An 18,599-nucleotide genomic window follows, 5' to 3' on the forward strand; every position below is an offset into this window, starting at 1 on the left:
TGACAAATACCCTAGAGAAACAATGTGTAAGGAGGAAAGTGTTCCCTTGGGTTCATGGTTTGGGCCACTGTCAGTTGGCTCTCGTGTTCCTGGGCTCATGATGGGGTGAGAACAATGTCAATTTTTTTTTTCCTGAGACAGGGTCTCTCTGTGTAGCTCTGGCTGTCCTGGACTCACTTTGTAGATCAGGCTGGCCTCAAAATCACAAAGATCCACCTGCCTCTGCCTCCTGAGTGCTGAGATTAAAGGCGTGCACCACCACATAAGACTGACAATGTCAATCGTAAGTTCTCAATTTAGCAGTGCTACCAACCAGGACCCACATCCATTGAGGCTTGGGTGAATGTTCCTGATGTACCTTGGTTTCATCTGAACAACTGCCCCTGGGCCCAGGGTCTCCTACGCCAAAGCGTGTCGGACATACTTAGTTTCACACTTTGGGGAACGGTCCCTGTGTCTTCCAAAGTTCCCCGTGACCTGGAGGGCTACACCAGTACAGGCTCCGGCCCTGACAAGCCATCTGAGTGGACTGAACAGCAGCAGAGGTCAGCTGTGGCCCTTCTTCAACAGTTGCTCTTTACCGAAACTTGGGTGAGGACACAGGAGTGTGTCAGCACCAGGCAGGGCAGCCAGTCACAGGACAAAGGAAGAGAGTGTGCACAGCAGAGCGGGGGCTCTAGCCCACCCTAAGGGCTCCTGTGTTGAGTGTGCTGCCCCCAGCAAACCTGAGATGGACAACGACTGCCAAACTCCAGAGTGGGCCACAGTGCCTCCAATGCTACACCAAGGCTCAAGAAAGGAGAGCACTGTCCTGTCCCACAAGGATGTCTCTAGGCCTGTTTCTGAGGGCCACACTTAACACGCACTCAGGTCTCACCTCTCAGCTTTGTTAGCGCTTACTTTTGCCCAAGTACCACCACACCCACTGCCGCCCTGCAGCACAGGGTGCCATGTTCGGGTTCCTGAAATGGGGGAGACTGGGTGGGTGGCATGGAGCAAATACCATCCGACTTCCCAAACAGGGCCACCTGTGCACAAAAACTTCCCAAGTTACAATGGGATCTTCCAGCAAGGTGAGCTGGTGTTCAGCGACCACAGACCCACAGTAAGAATGGGACAGCGCCCTCTAGTGTCCCTGAAGACCACACTTGCAAGCAACAATACAACAACTGTAAATTTTTATTTCTTCTCAATTTCTGGGACCAAGTCAACTGAAGCCTGATGTACCCCACAGCAGCTCCAAGGAGGGCAAGGGGCTGTCCTGGTGTCTGTAGACGTGTTGTCTTGGGGCCCAGCCTAGTCTGGACAGCAGGGCCTGGGGCCTCAAGATGGCAGGAGACTTGGGGCAGCAGGCAGTTCCTTCTTTCTGTTGTGTTGGAGGCCCAGGGCCCGGGCCACCAGCCTGCGGGCCACCGCTGAATCTGTCTGTGGTCTCTCCTTTGCTAGCTGCAGGAGCTCTGAAAGAAAGACCCAGTGGGTGGGACCTGGGTTCAAGGCTAGGGCTGTCTCTCCTCTAGGTGACAGGGCAGCCTTGAAAGGCATGGGGTGAGCCCATGTCTAATGGTATATAGCAGAGGCTAGGGCCCAGTTGGGCCCATAGCAGCCAGGTGCTCGTGAGAGGGATGCAGGAGGACTCCAGGCCTGTATTTCTGCCTCCCTGTGGGACCTGACACAAACCTACCCGGCCTACCACCCTGGTTGATCTCTGCAGCGTGGATGAGGAGGAACTTACATCCTAGCCTCCCTCTCTCTTCAGGCCTCTTTGGGAGGAAACAGTCAGGATGGGACACCTGGACTGTTGGACATAAAGATGTGACTGTTTCTATGGAGTCTAGGACAAGGTCAGGTCGCCATTCAGTGGCATGGTTGGCTTGGGCAGGCCTCCCCTGGGCCCATTCTGCTGGTTCCATCTTTGCTGCCATAAAAACTGACCTCAGAGTCCCCACCGTGTTTTCTGCAAGAGGGATGGGAAGGGGCTGACACTTGGCATCTTGTTCCTGTACACATGACTCACTCGAGGTCAACTGAGGTAACAGAACCAAGGTCCCATCTAGGGCTGATCTAGGGCCTAATTACTTTTTTTTGGGGGGGAGGGGTTATTTTCGAGACAGGGTTTCTCTGTGTAGCAGCCCTGGCTGTCCTGGACTTGCTTTGGAGACCAGGCTGGCCTCGAACTCAGAGATCTGCCTGCCTCTACCTCCCGAGTGCTGGGATTAAAGGCGTGCACCACCACTCCCGGCTTGGCCCAAGCACTTTTACAGAGTCCAGTCTTCATGGCCCTCTAGAAGGAAGGCTGGGCTGTTCTTAGATCAGTGACCAGAGGACGGTATGAGCTCAAGGGCAAACATAGACAGTAGCTGCTGTACCCCAGGCTCTTGAAGAGCCAGGAGATAAGGGGAAACAAACCAAACACATAAGCATGCGCACAGCCTCCCTGCGGAGGGACAGGCTTAGCCTTACTTGGCCTCTGCAAGGCTCTGAGCTTGGACTGCTTGCTTCCTTGTGTGAGCGGCCGGATCTTGAGCATGGAGAAATCTTTAGCCAGGGCCTCAGCAGCTGGAGAAAGGATGGAAGAGATGGGATGACTCCTGTGCTGGGGTGAAACCTCTATGGGTCTGGAAGACAGGCATCACCTCTACCACAGCCACTCTTAGACACCCAGTCCCAGCTGCTCTGCCTCTGGTCTAGCTCAGTAAGGCTGACAATCTCACCTCATGACCCAGATCCCTACAAAACGGAAGGGGTGGGGGTACTACCGCAGTTGCCGTTGGACGATGCCCCAGCCCAGTGTTCAGATTCTCACAGCAAGATGGACAAGCTCAGCCCATGAAAGCCAGAGCTTAAACCAGACTCTCCTTCTATTTCCCCAAGAGCCCCAGGGATTAACAGTGCTCCCTGCACCACCCACATTGGACCAAGGTGCTCCTGACATCAGGACCTAGCAGATGTGTTACATGGACAAGGAAACTGAGGCCACGGCATGACTCACTCTTGCTATACTGTTTACGTCAGGCCTAGGAGGCAGCCCAGGCCACCCCAGCCAGAGCTCATTCTTCCATGGCTCTCAGTGACCACTTGGCCTTTTTTTCCCCAACCTCCCTTCCAAGGGTTCCCTCCCTACCACTGCCTCTGCTCCTCCACACCCCCAACTCCAGGCTTTCCCAGGCCAAACCCAAGTAGGGTGCTTCCAGCTCTGATATGCAGAAGGCTCTATGTGCATACATGGCTCAGGAGGGGAGGGTCTTATTTATAAATACATCCAAAGTGACAGTGGGATGGCAGGGACTAGCATGGGACAGTGGCTGGAGGGGGCAAGGGGTACTGGGGTCACAGTGAGGAGGCTGCATGGTGCCCCAGCTTCCACAGTGAGAGAGCTGTAATCCCACATAGACCTTGGCATTCTTGAAACCTCGGCCTTCTGTCTGAGATGGGGCGACAGGCCCCACACACGAGGCTGAAGTGGAAACTGAAAACACACCTGCCCGAGGCCCATGCCAAACACCTGTGACACAAAGCAATAGTACCTGATGTTTTCATTCAATGTGCGGAAGGCCCTGTGGCTTGGCCCATGCCACCTGATCAGTAACTGTCACTGGTCCTAATACTTCTGCATTGAAGGAACCAACAGAAAGAAGAAAGGCCAAAGACTTGTGGAGATTTCCAGACCATAGGCCCCAGCATCAAGATGCCCATGGGCTCAAGGTAGCCTACACCTGGACATGAGTGGCGGTCCACCCAGGGAACCCAGGCACCTCCACTCTCAATGGCGACTGGAGAAGAAGCAGAGCCCAACAGGAAGCCAGATCCTTACCTGAGGCCTGGCAGGGAAAGATGCCGATGGCGTGAGTGTCATCCACCCACTGGATCTTGAACCCCTTCTCCCTGTGTGGGGAAGAGGACACAGGAGCTCACCAAGGCCAGTGCTCAAGACCCCTTCTCCTCAGACCCTGCAGACTAGGTCATGGGTCCTTCAGACACGGTCCCTCCTGACTCAAACCCCAAGATAAAGCTGTGTCCTCTGTTGGAAGGTCCCCGCTATTTGAGGTTGCAGTCCTCCTGGTCCAAATGGCCACTCTGAGCTCGGTGTTAGGTGTAGGGCTCCCTCTCCCCAGCAGGGCCTCGGCTCTCTGCCTGACTCCATCTGGAGAGTGAGTATCTTTAGATATCATGCCCCTAACCACATCTGATATATGATATGGCCCTTGACACAGCTCCCTGCTAGCTCTCCCCTCCCTGCACCTATAGGACAATTAGGTGCTGTGTTCCCGTTCATATGGTAGGAGCGTGCTGCCAAGAGCAAAACAAGCATTCTTTTTTTGTTGTTTGTTTGTTTGTTAATCAAGACAGAGTTTCTCTGTGTAGCCTTGGCTGTCCTGGACTCACTCTGTAGACCAGGCTGGCCTTGAACTCCACAGAGAGCGGTCTGCCTCTGCCTCCCAAGTGCTGGGATTAAAGGTGTGCACCACCACGCCTGGTGAAACAAGCATTCTTAAAGTGCCTGATTTCAACCCATTATGTCCACCTATCCTGGAAGCGCTCCAACCACTCTCCGGGGACTACATAGCCTTTGTTCTCCCTGTGTAAGGTTGAACTAGCTCCTGGAGTGGTTCCCGGAGTGTTTGACCTCCATCCTGTTTCTGGCTTTCCAAGCCCTGGGCCTCGTCTTCTGCTCCTCTTGCCTCGGTGGGCTGGTGGCCATCAGCGCCGCCCCCCCCCCCCCCCCCGCCCCAGGGAAGAGGAGACCCACACCCTCCATTAAAGAGAGGATCATTTGCATGTTTTCTCGCCACTCAGCTTCAGAGAGACCAATGCATCCTGTAAACACTTGAGGTGGGTTGCCAGTCAGCACCTGAAACAGAAGGAGCCAGTACTGGAAGGCTCACCGTAGCCCAAGGCAAAGGGTGAAAAAGGTTTCACCGATACCGCCATAGCCGGGCTGGGTATGGGCTCTCAGTAAGAAACCTAAAAAGGCTTGCATGGTAGGACAGGAGATAGGCCCACACAAGCATATCAGAGACATGGCTCTGGTTAGCGCTCTCCCCGTTGCTTAGGAAGGCACCACAGACTCTGCCTGGGAGAAGCAAGGAGCAGCTTTGGACTGGTCTAGCTCCTCTTTTCACACTGCCCACTTGGCAAGGGCTCAGTGATGGGTGGCCCCATGTAGCTACATAGTTGGAGACAGCTGAAAACGTAAACTGTGCTACCCCCTCAGTTGTCCCTTCAACGCAGGTGCAGAGGACAGGGGACAGTGGTATGGGAAGCAGTGTCAGAAAGCAGGGGCAGGAAGAAAGGAGCTTTTATTTTACTTTAATTAGACTTATTTTATGTGTATGGTTGTTTTGTCTCCTGCGTGTGTAAATGTGCACCACATGTGTGCCTGGTACCCACAGATCTCCTAGAACTGGAGTTACCAATGATTTTGAGTCATTGTGTGGGTGCTGGGACCCAAACCCAGGTCCTCTGCATGAACAGCAAGTGCTCTTAATTTCTGAGCTACCTCTCCAGGTGGCTCTCTTTAAAGGCCCTCTCCTAGAAAGGGGCTTTAAAAAGCCCACACAGATAAAACAAAGACAAAGGAAAATGAAGAAATTCAAGAAAGAAAAACAAAAAAATGGCACAAGGTTGAATCCATGAGGATTTAGGGAAGTCAAGAAGTCCTGCCCCTAAGAATATCCCTCCAGGCTACACTGGACCTACTCAAGCCAGGTGCCCCATAAACAGTTGTCATACCAGGATGGCCCTCAGGCTACTGCAGACCCAGTAACCTACTGGCATATGGACAGCTATGTCCTGAGACTGACGAAGGCCTAGTGGTCCCAGCAGGCTATGCACGTGCAGATCTTGGCCCAGGTCTAGTTTGAAACTGTCAGTGCTCAAACATCAACCCTTCCCTCCCTAAGTCTGAGCCATCCGGCTGACCTGCCCCACAGCAAGAGGCCCAGACCTCACACCTACCTTCTGCCTTTCTTCTGGGGGGGGGGGGGGGTGGGCAGGCAATCTTCCCTAGCAGGGAAGGGCGTTCCTAACTCCTCCCAGCTTCCTCCTCCCCGAACCTTTAGTACTCACTGGAACTCCGAGAAGGTGGCCAGCAGGTCCTCTGTCTTGAGTGCTGGCTTAAAGTCATAGATCTCCACCACGTGGGCCAAGTCCCGTTCCCCGGGTAGCTCCTCTGCGAAAGAGGATGTGTCCAGGCGGATCCTCTCTATTTCAATCTCCTTTTCCGTCAGGTTGGCTGTGATCTGGGAGCGAACAGACCTTTGGCAAGGGGGAGCTCGCACCCACAGCCCCCCCCCAATCCCTGTGCTTTCTGGGGGGAGGAGTCTGCTTGGTAGGAATCTGGCTGGGTATGGCAGCTTGGTTTCTCAGAATGTGGGTGTTTTAGGGGAGGGTATTTGGTTTTCTGGGGTCCCTACTGGATGACTGCCGACTGTGCCTGTTTCAGCTAATCTTGAAAAGTGTGCTCTCTCTATATCCTCTTTACAGATGGCAACGTGCAGGGACAAAGAATGAAGTAATGTGCCCAAAACTGCATGATCTTCAGAGAAAAGAACTGGACGAAAGTTCTCCTTTAGTTTCCTTACTGAAAATGTAATATTCTCAAAGGCTATATAGAAACCAGCAATCCAAGAGGCGCACATGGTTCCGAGGAAATGCAGTTTCTAAGGCAAAGCTCTACGCAGGAGGAGGATTTTCTCCAACAGAGAAAAGCACCCGCACAGACTCTGTCTTCACTCTCTTGTGAAATGTATAATACCTTTTTTTTTTTTTTTCATATGAGGAAACAGACTTTAAAAAGCAAATGATGGGCCGGGCATGGTGACGCACACCTTTAATCCCAGCACTGGGGAGGCAGAGGCAGGTGGATCTCTGTGAGTTCGAGGTAAGCCTAGTCTACAAAAACAGTTCCAGGACTGCCAGGGCTATTCCATAGAGAAACCCTGTCTCGAAACACCAAAAACAAAACAAAACAAAACAAAAAAAAGCAAATGACAGGGCTGGAGAGATGACTCAGAGGTTAAGAACATTGGCTGCTCTCCCAAAGGTCCTGAGTTCAATTCCCAGCAACCACATGGTGGCTCACAACCATCTATAATGAGATCTGATGCCACTTTCTGGCATACAGGTATACATGTAGGCAGAGCACTATATACATAATAAATAAATAAATATTTAAAAAAAAAAAAAAAAGCAAATTACTTGCTTAGGGCTAACCATCTCTTAAATGGTTGGGCTGGGACCCAAATACACCATTCTTTCTCCAGGTTCTCTAAGCGACTCCTCTTACCCAACACCCAGGCCCAAGCCATTCTACAAGTCCCATTAGCACACCCCACCTCACCTCCACCCCAAGGCCCTTCTCCTATATACCTGAGGCCACACCCACCTCACCTCCACCCTCCCTTTTTTTAGGCTCAAGAGCCTCATCACCTCCTGCAACAGCTCACTGAGATCGTCCTGGTTGGCATCACCATTCTCATCCTCATCTTCCCCATCCATCTTTTCTTCATCTCCATCCACCTTGTCTTCCTCCGCATCCACCTTGCCTCTCTGCGCATCAGTCTTCTCTTCCTCATCATCTGCCTTCTCTTCCTGCTTGCCCACATCCTCTTCTTCCTCACCCACCTTCTCTTTCTCTTCCCCCTCTACCTTTTCTTCCTCTTGGTCCGCCAGGTTCCTGTTTTCCTCCTCCGCGGCCAGCTGTGGGCTGGACCTCTGCTGTGTGGTTGTCTCCACCCCGTGTTCCTTCTTAGAAGGATTCTCAGAGGGCTCAGTGTCACCCAGCTCCAGCTGTGAATCATTTGCACAGTCTGCGTCTGGGTGCTTCAGGAGCTCTGTTCCCTGAGTTACCAACATGGGAACCCCCTGATGAGCCTCGGGGTCCCCAGCACCAGTCCCTCTTGGCTCTTCTGAAACTCCATCAGCTGGGTCCTCTCCCCTCAGGCCAGGGATGGAGGGGTGCCACTGGTTCATCTTGCTTGCGTAGCACCCGGGGCACATACAAAGCCTGGTCCGGCTTACGTCTTCGATGCCATCGGCCAGCAGGAGCACCTCGGGGACCAGCAGCTGCTCCCTGATGTGAGCTGTACCGAGGACCCACGGTACTTGCTGGGATGGGAGGTGGGAGGGCGGCAGGGACCAGAAGGGCCATCTGAACTGGGTACCCTGGAGCAGGAACAGGAGCTTCAGGGCATGTTTGGGTCCACAGCAAAATGGCTTACCGGAGCCACCTATACCATTCAGGTGTGACAACTGTCAAGTCAGCACTAAGCAAAAGTCACAACCGAAATGACCCTCAAAAACAAAACAAAAACAAACAAAATCTCTTACAAAGACACTGTGACAAAAGCAAATTGCCATCCCTGACCAACCAAAGGAGCTCCCTCACGAATACCACAATCAAACCAGTGGGTGCTGAATCTTCGGCTACACACTAAACAAGGCTAATACTTGCTTAGGGGCTGTTACTAGGATCAGAGTCACAATGAAAAGATGTCCATCCTGTGAGATGCACATGGGAATAGGGATGACTACCAGCTGGCAGCTTCTTCCCCTGTACCAAGACCTCTCTGGAGAAGAAGCTCACAACAGAACAGAGAGGTATAGACCCGCCCTTACTAGTCCAACTGCTTGTGTGCAGTCTCTTTCCTTTGGCCCAACATGAACAGCTGATTTCACCATGTCAGCTGTATCTGACTTCACACAAGGGTGGGGTGGGGTGGGGTGGGGAGTGGGGTGTCCTGGACTGGGTGTCCTGGCCCAGCTCTACCCCCCTCATCCCCCCACTCCCCCACCCCCGCTAGGCAGTTAGCGCAATCATCACTCTCCCCTCCCCACCCCCCTCCCTACCCCCCCCCTGCAAAAAAAAAAAAAAAGAAAAAAAAGAAAAAAGAAAAGAAAAACTGCTGAGAACCCTCCAAAATGGTAGGATAACACACCTGATGTCCAGGTGACAGACGACTGTCCTCCTTTTCCAGCCCTCCCCAACAGAGAAGCTGCTCAAGAGATCAAAATTCTCGGCTGTTTCTATGAATCAGGTAACGCAAGCGACTGGAGACTGGGGGGAAAAGAAGGACCCTGGGAAGGGACCAAAAGGAGTATTAAGCCAACGTTGCGGGTCCAGCTTCTGGGCCTGATTCCCACCGAGGGAGGCCACTCCCAGGTTTATGGGGGTTTAACACCAGGCTCACTGTGCCCAAGCCGGTCCCTGCCTAATTGCAAAGTAGATCACAGGGACCTAGAGTTACCATCATCCCAAAGAGGGTGGGTACTTCAGCCTCGGTGGGATGATGCTCCCAAACACAAAGGAAAGATGTGGCTGGACAAGGCGGCAGAGGCTAAAGGCTCAGGTCAGGCAGGGCCTAAGCCGGTGGACCAGCCAGTTATCTGGGCACAGAACCTGGGGGAGGGGCAAACCCTGTCCTTTCTAACATTAAAGCTGCGCCCCCCCCCCCCACGCGCCTCGGTCCCCATACTTGGATAGCTGCTTCTGCAGTAGAAAGCGATCCAGCTCCTCCTGGACCCGGTGAACGAAGTCATTTTCGGCCGAGGAGAGGAAGACACCGTCCAAGCATAGAAGGGCCAGGGTGACAGATGGCAGAGCCTGTGGGGACAGTGGACAAGGCTGGGATCAGAATATAGGCCCGGAGGCTGCCCCCAGCCCCAAGTGTCCCTGCAGCAAGGACTTCGGAGACTTTCGCATCCCTGGCCACTGTGGAGCAGGATGGGAGGCGCCTGAATGCCCGGCCGAGTGTGCTCCTGTCCAGGGTCAGGCTGGGTCCCTTGCTCCCAGCCCCACCTCGTCTCCTCTCGTGCTACCAGGGCTTTCCAGTTCTCGGACGCAGCTTTCTGAAACCTCCCCTCGACACTCAGCCGCCCTTCCCAACCGCGACTGGGGGTGGGGGCAGCCGGGAAGCCCCAACACCCACAGCATTCACTCACCACGGCAGCCCGGAAAGTTGCCGCCGCGCTCAGGGTCCCAGGAGCCTGAGCGCCCCCTTCTTCCCAGCAGGCTCAGCGCCATCGTGCGGCCGGGAGGAGGTATCGCACTTGCCGCAGAGGGGCGGTTTCTTGTCTTGTATAGAGCTGGGGCAGGGGCACAGCGGCCATTAACCCAAAAGCATAGGGCTTCTCTCGCAAAGATGCGAGTAAGTGATTATACTCTTTGAAAAATGGAGACCCAAAAGGGTGATATGACTTGTCTAGCGTTTCACAAGTCAAAAGTGGCTCTGATTCCAAAGTCAGTAATTTGAACAGCTGCTACGCACTAGATAGTCACAGCATTATATAGTTGTAATTTTAGATTCCCTTGACCCAGAACCTAGAGAAAAGGGAGGCTGCAGCTGGGAAGATGGTTTAGAGATTCAGAAAGTGAGCTGCTCTCTGGTTTCAGGGTCCAAGTGCACTGGCTCATGGACACACACTTGGAGCACATGTACAAATAAGTAAAAAAAAAAAAATTTTTTTTTTTTTAATTTAAAGGGCATTGGGGAAATGGCTCAGGTGTTAAGAACACTTACTGCTTTTGAGGTGACCTAGGTTCAGTTCCCAGTGCCCACATGATGGCATCATCAGTAACACCGATTCCAGGAGATCCAACACCCTTTTCTGAGTTCCGAGGGCACCAGGCATAGAGATGGCCCATATACACATAAGCAGACAAAACAGTCTTACACATGAACATATTTAAGTCTCTAAGCACTATATCCAAAATCTTTCCCACTACGTCATCTCTCCTCCTTCAAAGAGAGACCTGCAAAGACCTCTTGTCACACAGTGACACAAGGTGTGCTCCAGGTGGGCAGCTGGGTCTGGTAGTCACTAATATGCTGGTTAGAGTTGAACATCAAAATCCAGGTCTGCTGTGCTTGCCAAACCACTGCTTAGAGGTATGACCAAGACACCTTTAGAGTATTGATGCAGCGACCAAGAGTAGGGCACAGAAGCCAAAAGTTCAATAAAACTAGGTGACTCTGGTCAGTGAGAGAAGCTGGTATCTTCTAGAATTTTACTCAACATAGGAAACATGATTGAAAGATCAAAGATTGAATCCAAGCTACATGGGGTTGCACTCAGCTCTTTGGTCCCCTACTAGAGTGGGTTCAGGGAAGGAGAAGTCAGGGATAAGGTCCAGGGCCTTACCAAGTAACAACGAGGAATAATGATAAAAGGGCCAGTTCACCAGACACAGAAGTTCACATAAAAGAAGAAGAAGAAGAGGAAAAAGGAGGAGGAGGAGGAGGAGGAGGAAGAGGAGGAGAAGGAGAAGGAGAAGGAGAAGGAGAAGAAGAAGAACCCATGTTGGTCAACAATTGCACATATTCCTCAGCTTACAATGGGATTAAAATAAACCCATTGCAATTTGAAAATTACACTGCCAATATATTCAGCTCATGGGGGCGGGATAGGGGCCGGGAGGGGGGAGGGGGGCAGGCGGAGCCCTGGTAGCTCACAGCCACTTGGCCCATGTGGCAAAGTTCCAGGCCAATGAGAGACTCTGTCTCAAACAAAACAGAAAAGTGGAAGGTGCCTGAGGATGGTCGCTGGAGGTTGCCGTCCCACCACGTGCTTGCCTGCGTGTGCATTCCCACATCTACAGACACACCCATGGGTGTGAACACACACCCATTCACACACACGCACACACACACACACACACTCACATACATACACACATACACACTACAAATATAGACCCTCACACCAGAAATTAACATACCTGAGAAAGTAATGGGAAAAATACAAACAAGATGTTTTCTTTAAACAAAAGAAAACACGAATGTACAGATCAAAATGGTGTTCCAGAATATAAGTAAACAAATCACTGATGCAGATTATACAAAAAAAAAAAAAAATGTTTTCCTTTGGAATTGGAGAGATGGTTCAGTGGTTAAGAGTACATGCGACACTTACAGAGGACCTTAGTTCAGGTCCCAGCACACATCTTATGCTGCTCACAACTGTCTGCAACTCTTGTTCCAGGGATTCTCTGGCCTTTATAGGCACTGGTACCACACATGGGCAGCATGTACACAAATACACATAATTAAAAATATAATAATTTTTAAAAATCTGTTTACAGATTACATACATATAGCATATATATGTGACGAAAAAGTAAGTGCTTTGTACATTTCTGTAGCAAATCATTGCCAGAATAAAATGGAATAACGTCTGTGGAATTTTAAAGGAAAAATACATTGACACCAGAAAATTCTAGAAACTGTGGTGTTGATGGGCAGTCTCAAACTTGCAGACACAGGGTGATAGATGGAGCACTCCTGCTCGGCCTAAGGGTATTGAAGGCCTAAGGGTACTGAAGCTGGGACATACCTGGCAGCGGCTGTGCACAGCTCACCTCCCAAGCCTCTTGGTAAAACACAAAAACAGCTGTATTTTTTTTTCCCCAGATTTACTCAAAAATAGAGAGCCAGGGCTGGAGAGGTGGCTCAGTGGTTAAGAGCACTGGCTGGCGCTTTCCTCTTGCGGCCATCGCTGGATCGCAGCCGCCAAAATGAAGTTCAACCCCTCCGTGACTTCTGACCGGAGCAAGAACCGCAAACGCCATTTCAATGCCCCCTCTCACATTCGGAGGAAGATCATGTCTTCCCCCCTTTCCAAGGAGCTGAGGCAGAAGTACAACGTCCGGTCCATGCCCATCCGGAAGGACGACGAAGTGCAGGTTGTCCGAGGACACTACAAAGGCCAGCAGATTGGCAAAGTGGTCCAGGTATACAGAAAAAAATACGTCATCTACATTGAACGACTGCAGCGAGAAAAGGCTAATGGCACAACTGTCCACGTGGGCATCCACCCCAGCAAGGTGGTCATCACCAGGCTAAAGCTGGACAAAGACCGGAAGAAGATCCTGGAAAGGAAAGCCAAGTCCCGATAAACAGGAAAGAAGAAGGGCAAATACAAGAAGGAAACGATCGAGAAGATGCAGGAGTAGAGGCCTCTCACGCACAGCTCTCGTTAAAGACTGTTTAAGTACTGCTCAAAAAAAAAAAAAAAAAAAAAAAAAAGAGCACTGGCTGCTTGCTCTCCCGGAGGTCCTGAGTCCTATTCCCAGCAACCACATGGTGGCTCATAACCATCTGTAATGAGATCTGGTGCCCTCTTCTGGTGGGCAGGTGTACAAGCTGACAAAACACTATACATTGGGGAGTGGGGGGAAGGGAGGGCGCCAACAAACACCACGATGAAAGCCGACTTCTCTACTCTTGGCCTGGAGCCTCTCTCCACTTCTCTCCTCCTTTTTCTTTTGTAAAGTATTAGCCATTCTCATTTTGTTTTCTTTATTCATAGATAAGGATCTAATCGTGGCCTCTTTGTTGGTTGTATTTGTAACTTAGTGCTATAGCTTGAAATGGTTTATTCCTTGAAATTTATGCAGGAAGTGTTTTTGTTGTTTTGAGACGGGCCTTACTATGTAGACCAGGCTGGCTGTGCACAGATCTGTTCGCCTCGGCTTCCTAAAGACATGCAGCACAACATCCGACTCTCACAGGGGCTTTATATTTGCTTGTTTAATTTATTTATTTGGGGTTTTTTTTGTTTTGTTTTTGTTTTGTTTGTTTTGTTTTGTTTTAGGCAGAGTTTCTCTGTGTAGTCTTGGCTATCCCGGAACTCACTCTGTAGACCAGGCTGGCCTCTGCCTTAAAGGTGTGTGCCACCACCACCACTTCCTGCAGGAGTTTAAACACTGAAGGTTTATGTTAGTGTCAGACTTTGATATACAAAGAACTTTGATCAATCATCAGAGTGTAGGCCTCATGAGTGAATCTTAAGAGGCTTCATAAGAGGTAGGGAGGGGCTAGAAAGAAGGCGCACTTGGTAAAGTACTTGCTGGATAAATACAAGAACCTAAGCTTGGATTCCCCAGAACCCACATGATAAATTAAGCATATCTGCAATCCCAGCGGGGGATGGGGGTGGGGCGGGGTGGGGAAGGGGGTTAGGTGAAGACAGGAAGATATCTGGCTCTCTAGGTGGAAAGGCTTCCTGAATTAGTAAGCTAGGTTCAATGATAGACTTTGTCTCAAAAAATAAGGTGGAAGGGCTGGAGAGATGGCTCAGCAGTTAAGAGCATGTGCTGCTCTTCCAGAGGACCTGTTCCCAGCACCAATGTGCCAACTCACAACCACCCGTAACTCCAGTTCCAGGGGACCCAGTGCTTTCTTCTGATCTTCTGGGGCATTTGGCACACATGTGGTGCATACACATACATGCCAACAAAACACTTAGACATATAACAAAATGAATAAAAAAAAAAAAAAAAACCCAAGATAGAGTGATTGAGTCCAGGACAGCCAAGGCTACACAGAGAGACCCTGTCTCAAAAACAAACAAACAAAAAGAACCAAGGAAAATGATATTTTTGATGAGATCAAAATTTGTGTGTGTGTGTTCCTCTATGTGCATGTAGATAAAACTAAAAGTATCATTGAAGTCTCCAGAGAAGGCTCAGTGAGTGAAGGCATTTGCTGCTGAGTCTGACAGAGTTTGACCACTGGGACCCACATGGAAGGAAAGAACGGACTATCCCAAACAGGCTTCTGATCCCTGCCTGTGGACTGTGGCATGTATACACACATATGCACAAAATCTATTTCAGAAATCCTTATTGGTTTCAGAAGACCCTTTAAACCTCCAAACCCAAGAAAACGAGTTAGGAAATGCTTGTAAGCAAGAGATGTTCCCCCAGAAACACAGCGGGGGTGAGGGTGGCAAAGCAGATTATTCATTTATTTTCCTTTTGCTGTGATCGAGTGCCTCTGTGAGTTTAGCAAGAAGCCTAGGGAGAAAGGATGTTTTGACTCATAGTTTAAGAAGGGACCCGGTCACCATGGCAGGGATGGCATGGCAGCATCAGTATGGAAAGCTTGTCACAGCTGGAAAGCAGAAAGAAAACAGGAGGGTCAGGCATGGTGGTGTCCGCCTTTAATCTCAGCACTCTGGAGGCAGAGGCAGGCAGATCGCTGTGAGTTCCAGGCCAGCTTGGTCTACAAAGCAAGTCCAGGACAGCCAAGACTAACAGAGAAACCTTGTCTCAAAAAGAAAACAAAGAAAGAAAAGAAAAGGTGTGGCTGGCCTATAAAAACCCCAAGGCTTGCCCCTAAAGACCCATTTCATTCCAGAGACTCCATCTCTTAGAGGCTACATCAGCTGTCAAGGCTGCATGGTCAGTTGGGCACCAAGTGTTCAAAGACAGAAACCTGTGTGGAGAGAGACCCTGCACATTCAAAACACAACAGCAGAGCGAGGGAAGGCTACAGAGAAAGGGTAAAGGCAGGGCCAGGAAGCGATGGGAAAGACAGAGGGGCTGGGAGGAGACGCCAGTGAAAAATTCCCCATTCCCTGCTCTACCTGTTTGCCTCCTGTGGGTACCACCAAAATCGCAGGTAGTTTTGTTGTTGTTGTTGTCCGTCCCTCTGTTCCTAGGAGACCACGGCCCCAGCCTAGCCTGAGTTCTAGGCCATCTTAAAGGACCAGAAGAAACTGTGTGGTGTAACTTGCCTGTAATCCAAACACTTAGGAGGTCAAGACAGGAGGATCTTCAATTTGAGGCCAGCCATGGACAGTGTGTGAGGTCACATACTATTTTCCCTGTACCTGGCACCCTGTACCCCTGTCTAATTCAGCTCATTCATTCCTGACACAATGCTAGTAGGGTGGTGTCACTACTGACATCCATCATGCAGATGAAGAGACTAAAGTAGGAGCCGAGAGATGGAGGGCTCAGGAGTTAAAAGCATGCACTGGGCTCGCAGAGGACCTGGGGTTAGTTAGTTGCCAGCACCCACGTCAGGCAGCTCACAACTACCTGAAACTCCAGCTCCAGGGGTTGAAATGTTTCTGGCCTCAGTGGGCACCTGCACTCGGGTGTAATGCCTGCTCACACGTAATTGAAAAGCAAAAAAGAAGCTAAGGCCCAAGAGGACTAATTGGCCATTGTCACACAGCAGTGTCAGCAGGGCCACCTAGTCCCTCTTGTTCTATTTCACCACTCTGGAGAGGCGAGGCCCACTGTTCTTCAGAAAGGACATGCCCCTGCAGTGGGACACTCTGGCGAGAGCTGCCTATTTCTACTACAACCCAGGAAAGAGACACAAGCCTGGCAGGCCACGGGGTTGACGGCTAAGTCCGTTGGATGTTGGAAGTGGTCTGTCTCCCTGGCACAGGCTGGGTAGGTGCCACAGGCCAGGATCAGAGCAGAACTGAAAATGAGGAAGGGAACTGGCAGCACACTAGGAACCAGTGAAGATGAAACTGTCTCAGTGCTCTGGCCTTCCTGTGGCAGGTGGTGGGTAAGGACTGCTCGGTAGCTCAGATAACAGAAGACAAAACCAGGTAAGGGTGCTCACCAACCCTGGGGCCCTTCCAGTAGTTCCGTATCGGGCTTCACCCTACCTCTCTGCATGCCCTGTCAATCAGTGTCAGCCTTCCAGACATACTCTGGGGCTGTAGGCTCTCCTGAGGGTTCTTGGCTGATGCTCCTTACACTTTTTCCTGGGTGGGTCCCCTGCCCGCTCAGCCAGAGCTGCACTCAATGTGTAGCAGAGCTGGCCTGCTCCTTCCTCCACAGGCACAGGTAGCAGCATGCACAGAGCAGGTAAAGAAGTGCTGGCGCTGGACTGTGGTGTGGAGCAATCACATGGGCAGGGTCATACTCAGTTGAAAAAACAGAACCTGGGAGACGGTACAGCCAAGAGCACAGTCCAGGGCTGGAGGAAGAGTTCACTGGGACAGACAGGATTCCCTGCAGCCCAGGCCATTACCCAGTGACTCCATGTTTTCCTGAGGCCCAGGGTGGAAAAGGGCCTAAGTGTGGATATATGTGGGACTCCCAGAAACAAGGAGCAAGACTTTGGCACAATGACACAATCTGCTGTGGACAGTGCTGCACAGCTGTGATCCTAGAACATAGGTGGAAGCCAAAGGACCAAAAATCCAGGGTCAGTCTCAGCTATATGAGATCCTAATTTAAAAACAGAGAGAGAGAGAGAGAGGAAGAGAGAGAGAGAGAGAGAGAGAGAGAGAGAGAGAGAGAAAGAAGAAGAGAAGAGAAGAGAGAGAGAGAGAAGAGAAGAGAAGAGAAGAGAAGAGGAAAGAGAAAGAGAGAAAGAAAGAAAGAAAGAAAGAAAGAAAGAAAGAAAGAAAGAAAGAGAGAGAGAGAAAAAAACCAAAGAAGAAAGTGCCGGGAGGTAGTGGCACACACCTTTAATCCTAGCACTTGGGAGACAGAGGCCGGCAGATTGCTATGAGTTTGAGCCCAGCCTGGTCTACATAGCAAATGCAGGACAGGCAGGGTTAAAACAGAGAAATCCTTTCTCGAAACAAAACAAATAGAAAAGGAAAAAATGGACACTATCTAAAAAATAGACAACAAAACCTGGTGTTTTTCTCTTTTAATTATTTACCAGATTAAAAAAGAAAAAAATAGTGATTGTTTTTCTTCACCCCCAATATTTCCATTCGCCAAAGCCGAGTGGGAGAGACTCGTTCAACAGTGATCCGTGCTCCTGGCTGAAGCAAAGCCGTCCCCTCTGCTCTGTGCCACCTAATGCAGGAGAGACAGGGCAAAGAGACCCAGGCAGTCATTGTCCCTGGGCAGCAGGCTGGCAGTGTGGCTGTCATTTTTCTTCTCCATGCTTCCACCACAGCATTCAGATCGACTGCTCCTGCCTGCCCTGCAGTCCGAGGGAGGAAAGATATTCCTGCAGGAGGCAGGGAAGGGCAGGGCAGGGCCTGGGACAGCAGGCAGCAGGCAGTAGGCCTGCACCACCTCCTCCTATTGCACATTCTGGCTCAGGCCCCCTGCCCTGAGTGGCGGATGCACGGTAATACGCTTTCCAGATCCAAACAGGGAGCCTACCAGTTGAATGTCGGGCTCAAGAGACAGGGAATGTGGCACTGTGTGGCTTATTCCAGAAAACACGTAATTTATGATGGGGCCAAAGCAAAAACTTCACATCTTTCCCGCTTTGAGGCCTGTAGTTTACTTAGGTTTCTCCTACTCAAGTTCAAAAGATGAATTAGCCCTCTCTCCACCCCATCTGCCTAAGATAGAAAAGGTCATGGCACCCAGTCACAAAAGCCACCCCTGCAACTGCCATGACTCCGACCCATTCAGAGCCACAGACGCCCAGGGCACGTGACAAAGCATGTAGAGAGACATCCTGGAGAGAATGTTTCTCCAGACACTCAGCCGTGGGGTCACTGAGTAAAGCTTGCTTGACTCTCATTCTTAATCCCAGTAAAGCAGAGGGCAGGGAGCAGTTTAACTGGCACTGCAGATAAGAAAACTTTTGTTTTAGAAACCTCAGGAGTGGAAGAGCGGGCTGGCTTTGATGGGCAAAGCTGCAAACCCGTCACCTTCCCCGGCTGGGAAGAAGCTGGTGGGTGAAGACAAACCTAACGAAGCCAACGGCGACACCTGCAGGCTATGAGAGACGACGGGTCAAACACAGAACTGTATAAATTGTGGCACTATAGAGAGGAGACGGTAGGTCCATGACATCTGCTGGGAGCACACCTTCACAGCAGGGCTCCCGGGAGCTGGATCTGTCCTGTCATGAGCGGCAGCATCCAGATGCATC

The 18,599-nt window shown here is 50.8% G+C and overlaps 2 protein-coding genes across 2 annotated transcripts; one reads left to right on the forward strand and one right to left on the reverse strand.

Moving 5' to 3' along the window:
• Positions 1-1,156: 1,156 nt before the first annotated feature.
• R3hcc1 (R3H domain and coiled-coil containing 1) lies at positions 1,157-18,245 on the reverse strand. Its single transcript, XM_051160590.1, is given in 15 exon segments — positions 1,157-1,457; positions 2,461-2,556; positions 3,812-3,882; positions 6,067-6,239; positions 7,429-7,956; positions 7,958-8,095; positions 8,097-8,163; positions 8,937-9,022; positions 9,024-9,075; positions 9,474-9,601; positions 9,940-9,980; positions 9,983-10,083; positions 12,584-12,693; positions 15,824-15,891; positions 18,041-18,245. Coding segments are annotated over 15 exon segments (1,998 nt in total). The 3' UTR covers positions 1,157-1,323.
• On the forward strand, positions 12,479-12,965 carry LOC127202144 (60S ribosomal protein L26-like). The gene has a single exon (XM_051160776.1). It carries the CDS (start codon positions 12,512-12,514, stop codon positions 12,890-12,892), a length of 381 nt encoding a protein of 126 aa, XP_051016733.1. The 5' UTR covers positions 12,479-12,511; the 3' UTR covers positions 12,893-12,965.
• Positions 18,246-18,599: the final 354 nt, after the last annotated feature.

The sequence above is a fragment of the Acomys russatus genome, chromosome 18, assembly GCF_903995435.1.
Source record: "Acomys russatus chromosome 18, mAcoRus1.1, whole genome shotgun sequence".
NCBI lineage: Eukaryota > Metazoa > Chordata > Mammalia > Rodentia > Muridae > Acomys > Acomys russatus.